General features: G+C 42.1%; 1 protein-coding gene across 42 annotated transcripts in view; it reads right to left on the bottom strand.

Annotated features, from left to right (window-relative positions):
• The window catches only part of PTPRD (protein tyrosine phosphatase receptor type D), a 1,753,725-nt gene that overhangs the window by 252,487 nt on the left and 1,487,102 nt on the right, over positions 1 to 14,136 (bottom strand). For all 42 annotated transcript variants that reach the window (XM_060237318.1, XM_060237320.1, XM_060237317.1 and 39 more), the window contains one exon: positions 1,874 to 2,455. In XM_060237318.1, the coding sequence (XP_060093301.1) occupies positions 1,874 to 2,455 (582 nt within the window). The remainder of the gene's footprint in view (positions 1 to 1,873; positions 2,456 to 14,136) is intronic.

Below are 14,136 nucleotides of genomic sequence, written 5' to 3'. Positions count from 1 at the left end.
CTTCGGCGGGGGAGGGCGGGATATAAGAATAAATTTATTATTATTATTATTATTATTATTATTACATTATCTCCAGATCATAAACCCTTCCCAGGGTAGTAAGCAAAATGTATTTGTTCCTGGAATTAAATCCAGGCTCCAAATCTCCAAGTCAGATGTAAGTATCCTTTTTAAAAAAAAAAGTTGCAATATGTCTTCCTTGTACATAGTGTGGCCAAAGGTTAAGATAGGAAAAGGGAGGTTAAATGGTAATGATTGCTAAAATAATATACTCATGCATGGTCAAAGAACCCTTCTTTGTAGTTTAGTCTGTGGAAATTAAAATGTCTATTTATTTACTTCACATTTCTCCTTAATAGGACCAAAAGTGGCTTACATGGTTCTCCTCTCCTGCTTTATATCCTCTCAATAACACTGTGACAAAGGTTAGGTTGAGTGTGTGTGACTGGCTGAAGGTCACCCAGCAAGCTTCTGCAGCATAGTGGGGATATGAATCTCCTTCTCCCAGATCCTAGTCCAACTACATTGCTCTAGCATCCCTGACTCTATTGTTTTGTAATTTAGCTGGAAAAATAAGACAAAGTTGTTTTAGTGCAATCTGTTTTCAGCCAATCCAATATATTAATATATCAAAACAGCAAAAGCAGAATTGTGCTAGTATTGCCCTTTTAATGTATTTTCTGTAGAGCTTGGTACAGGGAGACATGGCTGGGATAAAATCCCTGCTCATTCATGAGAATTGGGGGTGGGGGGTGGGGAGAGATTAGAATAGGTTACACCATTTCAAGTCTTAACTGCCTCACATAATTGTGAGTATGACATGACCCCTCCCTGGAAAGTTGCTCAAATGGGAATGACACAGATAAAAGTATTGCAAATGTTTTTTGCAGTATAGCAGTCCAATGATATAAAGTCAAAAGGGAGATGTGCTACATGCTCAGGGCTTGGTCTGTTTATTAATTCAGAGTGGCAGGACAGTTTACAAAACAAATTAAATAACTGACTAGTGGTGTCATTTACTTATACAAGGAAAGGGGAAAAGGAGTTTGTGAAGTTAATTCCAAAAAGACATGACTACACATAAAAGACAGAAGGAGATGAGCTAGAGGGAAATAATAAGAGCTCAAGGTCACTCTTCACATTACATGTTCATGCACACCCATATATGAAAATATATGTGGATATTATGTGAGAACAGTGCAGGAAAACTCTTCAGGGAACACTAGCCAAATGAAAGGAATAGATAATACTGTGATCTGTGTGAAAAGGAATGGTTGAGAACAAAATCTTACACCCCCCCTCCCCCCCCAAAGGAAAAGAAATGGAAAGAGCCGACAAATTTTTTATTTAAAAACAGTGTAAACCTGCTATATGTGTATGTAGATAATATGCATTATTGAATAAACTGGATAAATTGGAAAACAGAAGAAGAAGAATTGTAGATTTATATCCCGCCCTTCTCCCTGAATCAGAGACTCAGAGCAGCTTACAATCTCCTATGTCTTCTCCCCCCACAACAGACACCCTGTGAGGTGGGTGGGGCTGAGAGGGCTCTCACAGCAGCTGCCCTTTCAAGGACAACCTCTGCCAGAGCTATGGCTAACCCAAGGCCATTCCAGCAGCTGCAAGTGGAGGAGAGGGAAATCAAACCTGGTTCTCCCAGATAGGAGTCCGCACACTTAACCACTACACCAAACTGGCTCTCAACTCAGCTCAACTCACCACAAATAAATTTTCAATTATATTATATTTCCCCCCCCCTCCCCCATACATGATCTATCTACACCACTGTCAGGTGACGAGTTGGAGCCAGTCTAGGCAATTGACTTTCTACTGCTAAATCTCAGAACTATTGCCACAAATTTCATCTTACCTCCTGTCTGAGTGACGACTTGTATATCACTAGAAAGAGGTCCATCCCCAACTGAGGTAAAAGCGAGAACTTTTACAGAGTAGGTTTTCTGTGGTATTAGATTCCCAATGGTGGTGATATGGCTGTCAGCGACATTGTGCTTCAACCAACTATTGACGTGTTGGGAAGGGTCCATGGTATAATAAACTCTGTAACCTTGTATTTGACCATTTGGTTCTTCTGGTTCTTCCCACTGCACCAAAATGGTGGTTGAGCTCAACATACGAGCCTGTACATTACGTGGCGCACTAGATGGTGCCTGCTCTGAGGTCCGGGTTGACACAGGTTCACTGGGTGGGCCACGTCCAATGTTATTGACAGCAACAACTCTGAACTCATATTCAGAATATGGACTTAAACCAGCAACGCTGTATCGTGTTGTGGCTACTCCATCGATTTCTTTATAAGGTTCCTCAGAGTTTTTAGGTTTATGCTGGATAATGTAGTAAGACACTGGCTCAGGGTTTCCAGAATCCCAAGTCAAAGTGATGCTTGTTGCTGTGCTTTCTGTCACAACAGGAGTTCCTGGAGGTTTAGGTAAGGCTAGGGAGAAAAAAAACAAAATAAAATTATTTTAATTGATGAAACATAAAGGCACATAATTATGAGTAAGTCAATGAAGAAAAGCTGAACAACAAAAGGCAAGCAAAAGGACAAGGTCTTCTATTTGAAAGACATGTCAGTAAAAAAAAGAAAAAATCTAGGCTAGGACCGCTGTTTTATTCAGTTTGCTAGAAAAGTACAAAAAAAAAATTAAAGCATTTTGGAAACAAGTTACATTTCATTTGACAAAGTAAGAAAATTAATGAAAAAGAGAGCATGATTTAGGCCTGATATCCAGAAATATCTGGAATGATACAACACAGGGCTTCAAATAGTCCATTTGATGCATGTAATATGAATTGTGATAGTTCTTCCAATGATTTTCTGCAGGCACTCTTGACATTTAGTATATTTTCTAAACCAGGCATTCCTACAGTTTGTCATAAGGATTCAAAAATTAATAAACAAATGTTTGGGATTTCCCAGAGTACAGTAAGCAGAAAACACTTCTCGGTCCTTTGAAACAGAATGGAAAAGTGAAGAAAAGCTTTCTTATAAGCTCCCTTAGGGAATAATTCCCTGAAGCTTTTTTTTTTAAAGGCAAGCAATAGGCTGCTGTTTCACTGACTTTGGCAACCTTCAATTACCATAATAAGTAGGAAGGAACTCAGAAACCCATATAACAGTGATTAGAATTGGGGTTGTTTTACTAATATGAATTGCTACCAAAGTGACAAGTCAGCTTTCCTATTCATCCAAGCAACAGATTTAAGACCAGTTATCAGGGTATGCATAGGAACATGTGACTAATCATCAGGGCTCCTTCTGCATGGGGACGATCTGATGAGAATCAGCAGTGCACAAGTCAACTACTCACAGATGTGTGATCTGCAATCCAGACTCTGCTTAAAGGTGTGATTGCATAACTATGTACATTTGACAGCAATGAAGATCTTGTGAATTTAGGGGGAGGTATCTGTGAGTTTCCTGCTTTATGCAGGGGGTTGGACTAGATGACCCTAGAGGTCCCTTCCAACTCTATGATTCTATGGTCAATCACAATAAGCTGCCTTCAAGAATCAACAAATATATACACAATGAAATAAGATGTCTATGAGCTTTATGAACAATTGCTGCTGAAAGGATGAGCCCACCCTTATAAACACAGTTTCCTTAAGTAATTAGCAGTATGGAAAAGACTGGGACCGATTTCTGACTCATTCTATGCCGCTCTCATGTTCCTCTTCTCAGCAGGGTTTCCTTCCAATTTCACACTATCTGCCCCAGGGTTGCACCTAGTGTCAGCTTTTTCGTACAGCAGAAACTGTTTTTTAGAGGTTTCTATTTGCTGCGTGAAAAAGCTGGCGCTAGCTGCTGCTCTGGGGCAGATAGTGTGAAATCGGAAGGAAGCCCCACACTGAAGAGGAACATGAGAGCGGCGTAAGGTGAGTGGGAAATCGGCTTGGATATCTACAGTAGTTATAGGGTGCTTTATTCTTAAATTTAAACAAAACTTAAATAAAAACAAAACTTTTAAAAAGTAATTATTTTCAATTTGTGAGATAACACCACATATTTCAAAAGGATCTGAAAAATTAGGTTACACACAACATCTCAGAAATGTATTTGATTTCAAAGACAGTCTTCAAATATGGTAAATATCATTACTTTTAGCATTGCAGAGTATCAGCTTAGTGCTAGGGATGTGTGCTTGGTGTAAACTGAGTTGAAAAAATATCCAATAAATACCTTATTGGTATTTTGGGTTTTGTTGTTGTTCAGTCGCACAGTCGAGTCTGACTCTTTGCGACCCCATGGACAAAGTCACACCAGGCCCTCCTGTCTTCCACCATCCTCTGAAGTCTGCTCAAATTCATGTTTGTTACATCAGTAATGCTGTCCAGCCATCTCATTTTTTGCTGTCCAGCTATCTCATCTTTTGCTGTCCCCTTCTTCTTTTGCCTTCTGCCTTTCCCAGCATCAGGATCTTCTCCAGGGAGTGCTCCCTTCTCATTTGGTGGCCAAAGTATTTGAGCTTCAGCATCTGACCTTCCAGGGAACAGTCTGGGTTGATTTCCTTTAGGACTCACTGATTTGATCTTCTTGCAGTCCAAGGGACTTTCAAGATTCTTCTCCAGCGCCACAGCTCAAAAGCTTCTATTCTTTTGTGCTCGGCCTTCCTTATGGTTCAGCTCTCACAGCCATACATTACTACTGGGAATACCATCACTTTGACTATACGGACTCGGGTATTAATTCAGACAAATACAGATCAAAGGATTTGATTCAGCTACTAATCTAGCTGATTAATTAATTAATTAGGCTTTTAATCAGGTTAACTATACCCTGTTAATCAGGTTAACTATAACAGAGTCCACTTGCAGAGTTGGCAGCATATAAATCCAAAGTAAATAAAATAAAAATAAATAAAAAATACCAGGGACTGGATCAGCTGGGGTGGCAGGAGCAGAGAGTTCCATGCAGTCTTGCAGCTTCCATGCGGTTCCTCAAATCACGTCTGCTTGCAGTAGGGAGAGACTGTCTCACTGTGCGCAGATCCTGGAGCCAGACAATCTCCCCCTCACACACATTGGAAACCATGGACACCTTCTTTTGGGGCACTGGTTCAATCTTTTTGAAACTTGGGGGGAGGGGTTTGAGGAGAGGCACCAGCAGCTATGCTGCAAATTTAGTCCCTTTACTTCAAAAAAGCCCCTTCCCCAAGCCCCAGATACACCTGTATCAATTTCCATTACAGCTCACAGGGACTATTGACCATAATATCAGAAAATATCAATATTTTTCCAGCTCATGATGCCTGAACCAAAAAAAACCCAACCCCAAAATCATTTTTGGGCACATCCTTACTTAGTGCAGATAAAACTTATGCTTTGAAGTAGACTTCCTTGTGGCCATGTATGTCTCTGCAGCAAGCTGACTTCTATTATGGCAAAATAGTATTCTGGCAAAATACTTAATTTTCTTAAGAAGTGCTATGGATCAATGTTGTTTTATGATATCATTGGTTGGAAGTGTTTCCAAAATGATTCCAATGAATTTTTCTGGAAGCAAGAGGTGAAAGGAACCTAGTGTATTCTTACAGAAACAAATTCTGAAATTACCTATAGCATTTCCCCAAACCTTTATTTTCTCCACTGGAATCATTCCCAAAGTACCTGTATGCAGGCAAAGATAGTCTAAACAAATAGCGTATAATGGTATATGCAGAACAAATAGAAACCACAATAGGACAAAAGCTACATTATGTTTGTATTTTTGTGTACACCATAGCATGTCTGTATTATTTGAAAACTGCAACTTGTTGAGGAAAGAAACAAATCTTGAATCAAATTAACACTAGCAGTTCAAAGGGTTTAAGACATTTATAAGAAATGATTAGGGGATTGGATATTAACAGGGGTCGTTCTGTAGAAAAATAGGTGGTGGAGCTCATCCAGGGATTGTTATGCTGCTGCACCTACTATTCAATGGCAAGGTGGGAAGGAGGAGGGGGAACCCTCAGAAAGATTCAGGAGCTGCATTCCTGTGAGTTCCTGCTGAATCCGAGGCCTGGATATTAATATTAATCTGAAGAAATGAGAAGGGACTTCTTAATGAAATCAGCCAACCAGGACTTTTTTAAAAAAACAAAAAAACAAAAAGCAGGAACACACAAGAACGCAGTTCTGGCTGGCTTGGTCAGGGCTCTGGCTAAAAAAAAAAAAAAAATCTCTGGCAAAGGGAGCCGCATGCTCCAAGACTGTGCTTTCCATCCTCTCTGCTGCTGCCAGCCTCCAACAGGCTTGTGAAGAGACTGAGAGATGCGGAGCTGCCCACAAGCGCCCCTCATGGGAGAAGCTTGTTCTGCCACTGCTGGCTCTGCTGCACATGGCTCTCTCTCTTTGGCCATGTTTGTGGGGAGGGCTAAACAAGGTCTTTCACTGGATTGTGTGAGAACACGCATCCATGAAATGCAGCCAATGGCTCTGTACTGTTCTGTGTCAATATGCGGAAAGTAATCTACTGAATGGGTGACATCAAATAAATTGGGTGATATGCAAATAAATTTTTGCTGAGCTTTCTCTACAACGAAAAAAGCCCTGGAGGCAACATATACCTGCACTAACAGTTACAAATAAGGATGGGCATGAACTAGGAAAAGTGAGGTTTGTTTCAATTTATTGGGCTGCACGATCTTTTACAGATCTTCCCATTTACCAAACCAGTGCATTTCATGAAGTTTGTTATGCATTAGGACTGTCCCCTGGAGGCTAGAGATAACAAACTTGCAGCAAGTTCCAGCTGACTCTCCTCTACCTTTGGTGAAGACTGTATTCTGGGGCATGGCTGGCGGGTGGGAGTTGGCAATGTAGGTTGCAGCCTTGGTTGCTACCTCACCTACAGGGTACCTTCAGGCACCTTCTCCCACCTCTGCTGATCTCAGCTTCCCCAGTCACAGACTCCAGAAGCTGAGAGCAGCAGAACTACACCCAGTTTGTGCTCTCCTCCAAGCCCAGCTTCCTAGCTGGGCTCGGAGGATAGCTGCCTCTCTCTGAAGTTGCCTCCCCTACAAGGGGAGACCGCCTCAGAGTGAGGTGCAGCAGTCCCACAGCCCCTTTCCCCCTCCCAGGCAGAGGGCAGAGGAGGCACAGCCTCACTGTGAAGCTGCCTCCCCTGCAAGGAGAGACAGCCTCAGACCAAGACACAGCAGTCCCACGGCCCCTTCCCCCCACCCGGCAGAAGCACTGTACTTCCTTCTAATGTGACAGATAGCTTTTTAAGATTTGAGATAAAAGTACTTCTGATAAAAGTTTTATTAATATGTTAGCAGGCATATCACAGTGTTTGGTTGTCTATATTTCTCTATTATGAACTGTGATCCCATATTGTTTTTTTTTTCTACTAATGCATGGCATGATTGCTGCCAACAGAAAACAAGAGTTGTGTGTGAGCTGGGTGGTATATATCATTCTGCTCCCATAGTGCTGCCTGTCAAACTTTGCAGTGCCACTATTGGTGTTTCCAGCACTGCAAAAGTCCATCCCCTATCATTGCTTTGACAATCATAACTGATTAGTGCCAGTGTGTCTACCACAGATGCTGCCAATATGGCTCACCATGACATGCTCGAACCTCTGAAAACCACATGGAGGGTCATGGGAGGATTGCTGAAGTGAGATCACATGGACCTCAGCTTGTGAACCACAACCCAGGCAATTTTAGTCACAAATTTAGGTTCATGGGCAGGTTCATGCCCATCCTTAGTTATGAGATCTAGAGTTGTTTAGGATTTGTTCCATTGACATTAGAAAAAAAATACATATTAGGTCATAATAACTGCTGGAGGTGTAGTAGACCAAGTATTAATTTATTACATATTCATTTAAAGTACCTGGAGATCACAGAATACTGGATTATCAAATCTATGGCTTATTGGAGATGTTTGATCAGGCCACTGGACCAGCGTCCTGCTCTGTGTGTGTGTGTGTGTATGTGTTTGAAGAATGCATTCTACTGATTTGGAAATGACCACACATCTTTGTAAAACACCATGAACAGGACTTGCTCAAAGATGGGGGTGGGGGGGGGGAATGAGTGATAATTGGAGTATGGTACATTGTTGTTGTGAATGTAGACAAGCACATAATGTATGACCAAATGCTTTATTAATGCCAGTGTGAGTACCTGTTAAGATCTGGTGACTTTGATGAAAGTGCAGTTAAAAGAAGTACCGTATATACTCGAGTATAAGCCGAGTTTTTCTGCCCTAATTTTGGGCAGAAAAACCCCCTCCTCGGCTTATACTCGAGTCACTATTCCGCCCGCATGCCTATATTGATGGTTAATCAGCTCCCACGCGGCTATAATAATGATTATGGTAAAATAGCTGTGCGGACGGGCGGCTGATTACCCTAATCAGTAATATAGGCGGGCGGGCGGCTGATCACTCTATTCAGTAATATAGGCGGCTGATTCAAGCTTAATCAGCTGCCCGCCCAGCTTTTTTACTACAGCCGCGGGGAGATGGTGACAACAAGCGTCGCCAATCACAGTGGATGTGATGCGCCCACAGTTATTGGCAGGTGTGAGGCGGCCAGTAGGGAGGGGGACTCGAGATGAATGCATAGGCGGGAGCCGCGGGAGCACCAGCCACGAAGTAAAACAATTCACTGTATAGGGTATATGAAAGGTACCATAGGTTTACCAGTAACTGCTGGGTTTCCCACCCTCGGCTTATACTCGAGTCAATAAGTTTTCCCAGATTTTTGGGGTAAAATTAGAAGCCTCGGCTTATATTCGGGTCGGCTTATACTCGAGTATATACGGGTATATCATGTACCAACTGGGTCTGTGCAGCATGGCAGGTTCACACAATATAAAAACAGAACTCTCTGGTAAGCAGTTATTTTATATATAGGGTACACAATGGAATGCCAAAATACACCAGGAGTAAGGATGCAAATATTCTGTACTTCTGTGCAAGAATACAGAACAGCATGAATGACTGAAAAATCAGTCTTGAAAATCTTTTGATTTAACAGAAGATTTTCGGTAGTCATAGGATAATATTTCTATTTTTTCTTTATAAAACCTTTCACTCTGGAGAATCACAAAAGCATCACAATGTACTGTGCCAGATATCCTACACTGTCCCAGAGAGAGAGAGAGAGATGTCAAAAGACACAACTCAAAGAATCTGAAAACATAGCAAAGGCACTGGAGGTCATAGAGACAAGGTATCATAGGTGTCAGTGATGTCCTCAGGTCAGCCATGTATAGAAGTAGCTAACCTACATATATACATTCTAGCATGCTTCCCTGACCTCACCTGGCCCCTACTCATACACTGAGCAGAACAAAGGACATTCAGCACCCTCCTCTATAGAAAAAAAATCCTGGCATGCCCAATAGCAGCACTATAATTACTACACATTTGGGAGCTCTGAAAATAAAGGTTTCAATTCTGTCCTGCAAAACTATCCTCTTTGGGCAGCCAGAAACATGGGAAGAAAAATGTCCTTTCCAACCATATTACTCAGACACCTCTGCATCTTCCATGGCAGAAGAAATCCCCACAAATAGCACAATATCTATTCCAGACAAGGGTTCAGAAGGTAAGAGTGCCCAAGAGGCAGCTTGTGCAAAGTAAGGGAGTGCAGACACAAGGACAACAGTAATGTAACACATATCAGAACATTCAAAGAAGACATTCCTGCCATTGCTCCAGCAAGTCATTGTGGAAATGCACTAATGTGAGAAACAGCTGAAGACTCAATCAGCAGTAAAATCATCTAGAACTAACACAACAGATACCACAGCACATTCCTCTAACTATGCATCCAAAGACTCACAGGGGGAAAACAACAACATCACAGGGCATTTGGAATCTTCCATTTGCCCTTCTGATAATATATACACAAGGGCAGGAAAGACTGCAGAGAAAGGTATAGCAGGGTAATTTATAGAAGCAACTTGGTTCAAACTCTATATGGGGCAACCTGCAAGTTAGCTATGGAAAGTGTACCATGCACAGCTGAAATGTTGCACCATCAGACGTAGTCATTAGAAACAGGCTTAGTACTTTCCCATGCAGCCAATCCTTCTGTAGCATTCATGGGTTTTATTACCATTGCCTGATGTTATTCATCATAGCCGCCCTTGTTTTCCATTTCCCCTCTCTGTCATATAGCTAGTGTGGCTCATCATACACTAACAATGTTTAGGAAGATTGTGAAGGCGGATCAGCCTGCCCTTCCTCCTTTTAACTGTGTAGTTTATGAAGAACCATTTCAGACCCATTCCTGCATGACTCCCATACAAAAAAACCAAAAACAAAAAAACTGAAGTTACTTTGAAGTCAACAATCTCTATCAACTGATGTTAACAATCTCTGTCAACCGATGCAGAAATACCGAATTATAAATCACGTCACGCGGACTCAGGTATGAAACAATCCACAAGTTTATTAAACGGCAGCATTATTTTTTCTGAATTCAAGTAGTATGAATAACTTTATTAGCTCTCTTGATCTAACAAAGCTCCTTTGGCTTTGAAAGTTGAACTGACAAAAAACAGAATCCCAGGTACAGCTGTCCCTATTACACCATGCTCATGATAGGCACAGCTGTGCTTGTCAAACAAGAGTTTGCAATGTTGCAGGTGCAAGGATGGAACAGGAGAGTTGACAACCACACAGCAGAGCAGCTAGATGCACACTGGCCACTGTAGCTCTTGGTTATGTTGCAGATTTAGCAAATGGTTAACACTGCTCTGTGAACAGTGTCCATCCTGGTCTCTTCCTCTCTTGGAAGGTTGCCTAGAAAAGTTAAAAAAAAGGCATAAGCAGAATCAACAAACAGCAATTAGAGTTAATAACTTTGAACATGGGGTGCAATCATACAAGAGACTTGGTGTGGCAATCTCCTGTTGGAAAAAGCTGGTTCTCTTTGAGCTGTGCCCCCACTCTGCTGCCAAGAGAGGAAAATGTTGCACTTGTGCAAGAGGAGCAATCAGGCTGCTCATGTGCATGTGGGATGGGTGCATTGCTCCAGCCATTCAGGCAGCCAGGAAACATGCCCTACATACATTTTAGAGATTTGCTACTGGGAAGTTTCTGGTAGTTATTTAATCCAGTTCTAGCTCATCCTAAAATGAGGTAAGTACAGGCAGGACCCAGGGGGCAGATGTGCAAGTGTGATAGCACACATTAAATTCGAAAGGGAAGCATGGCTAGGTCAGGCCAAATCTCTTGTTTGACCAAACCCATGCTGTGAACTACAAATTTGAGAGAATGGCACCACTTACATGCTCTTCCAGTATTATACCTCTCCCCCCCACCCAATACTGTGGGGATTCACTTGTTGGAAGAAATAGTGTAGTAAATGAGCCAACACTTACCCATAGTTCATAGGACATTTCATTAAGCCCTGTTTCCAGTTTTGGCTGGGATTGACCCATGGCAATTCTGAAAGTCAAAAGGCATCATGAGTATTTGGCCACCGGCAACAATAGTTGGACTGCTGATAGTATTGAATAAATGGGTTCATGTTTACTGTTTCCTTGCTTGTACACAAGAGTTACACCTGCATCATATTGTGCCAGCATGACAGCAATGTTCTGCCAGCATAGCTCAAGGGGTGGAGGAATGCTTTCTACATGTACATACTTTGCCTGACACTGTTAGTAAGTGTGAGGGAGGAAGGACTGTTGAGCCAATAAACAGTGCAGACATGCTGCAAGTCTGGGGGATATGCAGTAGTCAAAGTCTAAAACAGGGGATTCCCTCCCTTGCTTACCTGAACGGGTGCACTCTCCTTGCATCTTGAATTGTTGGAATGGTGAATCCAGGTCACAGGTGAAGTAAGTTCCTGTAAGAGTTCTGAGCAGAGAATTGCTAACAATTTTTGTTCTCATTCACACAAAACAACCCCCTTTTTGTATCTTTTTTTGTAAAATAAGTGTATACTGTGTCTAAGAATTGATTATATTGGTAAAGCACACTGCAATTGACTATATTGGTATCTTAAGCTGCATTGTGACTAGGTGTGGCAGGTGGTAGGCAGGGAGAGTTTATATTTATTCCATTTTCAACAGTGCTCTAGTGGGATGTGGTCTGAGACTTAGTATAATGACTAAGCCATATTCCTTTCTCCGGCATGAAACTCCCTATTTCTGGACCTTATGTGGCACAACTACACAGCGTCAGGTTTACACCAGAACAGCATTGGCAGAGTGCTATGCTGGCAAATCTCCAAATTATGCTGACATGATACTTAATTCCAGAGACTCATTTTAAGATAGCAGACCACAGTCAAGTAAAATAAGTGAATATATGCTAATTATCTTACTATGCAGAATATAAATTGGATCTAATAGAACAGTTCATGAAAAGAGATGTCAGCATGGATCTTTCCTCTCACTTTCCACTCCCCTAAGCAACTCACTTTTTGTCTTGAAAATCCTTTTTTGAGGATCAGGAGAACCTTATAAAAATGCATGATACAGCATTACAGCAAAGAAGGGGAATCACCTAAAACTGCCTTTTGTTTCACTGATGGCAGCTGCCACTAGAAGATGGAGAAGATGCTATTTTATCTGGTACCACTTTGCAGCAGAATTCTGAACCATTTTCTTCATGAGCATTCTTAATCCTCAGAAAGGATTTTCAGAACAAACTGCTGGCTACTTGGGATATGTGAAGGTGGGGAAAGATCTGCTCTACCTTCTCCTTACAGATGTTATTTTGCTGGTTCCAAAGCAACAGCTTTTAAAAATTAAAATAAGGTTGCACTTAGCTGTAAAAGTTGTTCATTGACAGTCTTCTGCACTGGCATAGGCCATGCTCAGAGAGAAGATGTTAAAGTTTTGTAGAGCTTTATGAAGCTCTAGGGATTGCTCTGTCTAGTCAGTCATGTGATGGAACTTTCCCACCAAACCTGTCACACAGCATGGGTAAAGAGCAAACTCTTCTCTCCTTTCTCCATTGTTGTTGGTGAGGCTCCAAGAGGGAGGAGAGAAAGAAAAAAAAAAACAGGTTGCTTACCTGTAACTGATGATCTTCAAGTGGTCATCTGTGCAGTCACACACATGGGTTTTCTGTCTAGAAACGAACCCGACCTTGGAGAATTCAAAGCTAGCCTAGGTGTTTATTTTGGTGCGCATTCCCTCTTGATCTGGGGAGCAGGCATCCACTGTGCATGCCTGAAGCAAGGGGAAGGCGTTCCACCCACCCAGTTTCTTCTAGCCGCTGTATAGAGAAAAATTTTTAGTAGAAAGAAGAATAAACCAGCAGCAGGGAAGGCTGTGTGTGACTGCACAGATGACTTCTTGAAGCTCATCAGTTACAGGTAAGCAACCTGTTTATCTTCATCGTGGTCTCTGTGCAGTACCACACATGGGTGACTGGTAAGCTGGAGTGCATGGTAGGTGGGTGCTGGTTCTGTAATAAAAGAACACATGTTAAGCATGCATACAATGATATAAAATACCGTACTTACATGGCATGGAGCTGGAGGCGTCAGTCAAAAATGGAGCGAAGCACAGCCTGCCTGAAGGATACGTCACGCCGTGTACAAACGTCTAGGGCGTAGTGCATGGCAAACGTGGATGGAGAAGACCAGACCGCAGCAGTACATATGTCCTCCATCGGTACACCTCTACAGAAGGCTGACAATGTGGATACAGCTCGAGTGGAATGAGCTCACAAGTGTTCAGGTATGGGTTGTTTAACCAATTGGTAGCATAAAACAATTGCAGCCACAACCCACTTTGAAAATCTCTGGGTTGAGAATTTGTAGCCCTGTTTATGTGTTCCATAGGCTACAAAAAGTCTAGAGTCCTTGCAGAAGGGACGAGTCCTGTCAATATAGAAAGCAAGGGCCCTACATACGTCAAGATTATGTAGGGTCTGTTGTCCAGCATCACTGGGTTTTTGAAAAAAGGAAGGCAGTGTGGTCGACTTCCCCAGATGATAAGGTGAAACTACTTTTGGCAGGAAAGTAGGGTCAGGGCGTAGCACCACTCTGTCATGGTGGAAGACAGTGTATGGGGGGTCCATCCAAAAGGCACAAACATCACTGGCTCTCCTGCCAGATGTGAGTGCCACCAGCAACACCATCTTCCAAGACAATTGATGTAGTGGAATGGATGCCATCAGCTCAAATGGGGGTTTCATCAACTGG

This window comes from Heteronotia binoei, chromosome 4 (assembly GCF_032191835.1).
Source record: "Heteronotia binoei isolate CCM8104 ecotype False Entrance Well chromosome 4, APGP_CSIRO_Hbin_v1, whole genome shotgun sequence".
NCBI lineage: Eukaryota > Metazoa > Chordata > Lepidosauria > Squamata > Gekkonidae > Heteronotia > Heteronotia binoei.
The sequence above is the reverse complement of the archived record's forward strand: the minus strand, read 5'-3'. Positions and strand labels throughout refer to the sequence as shown.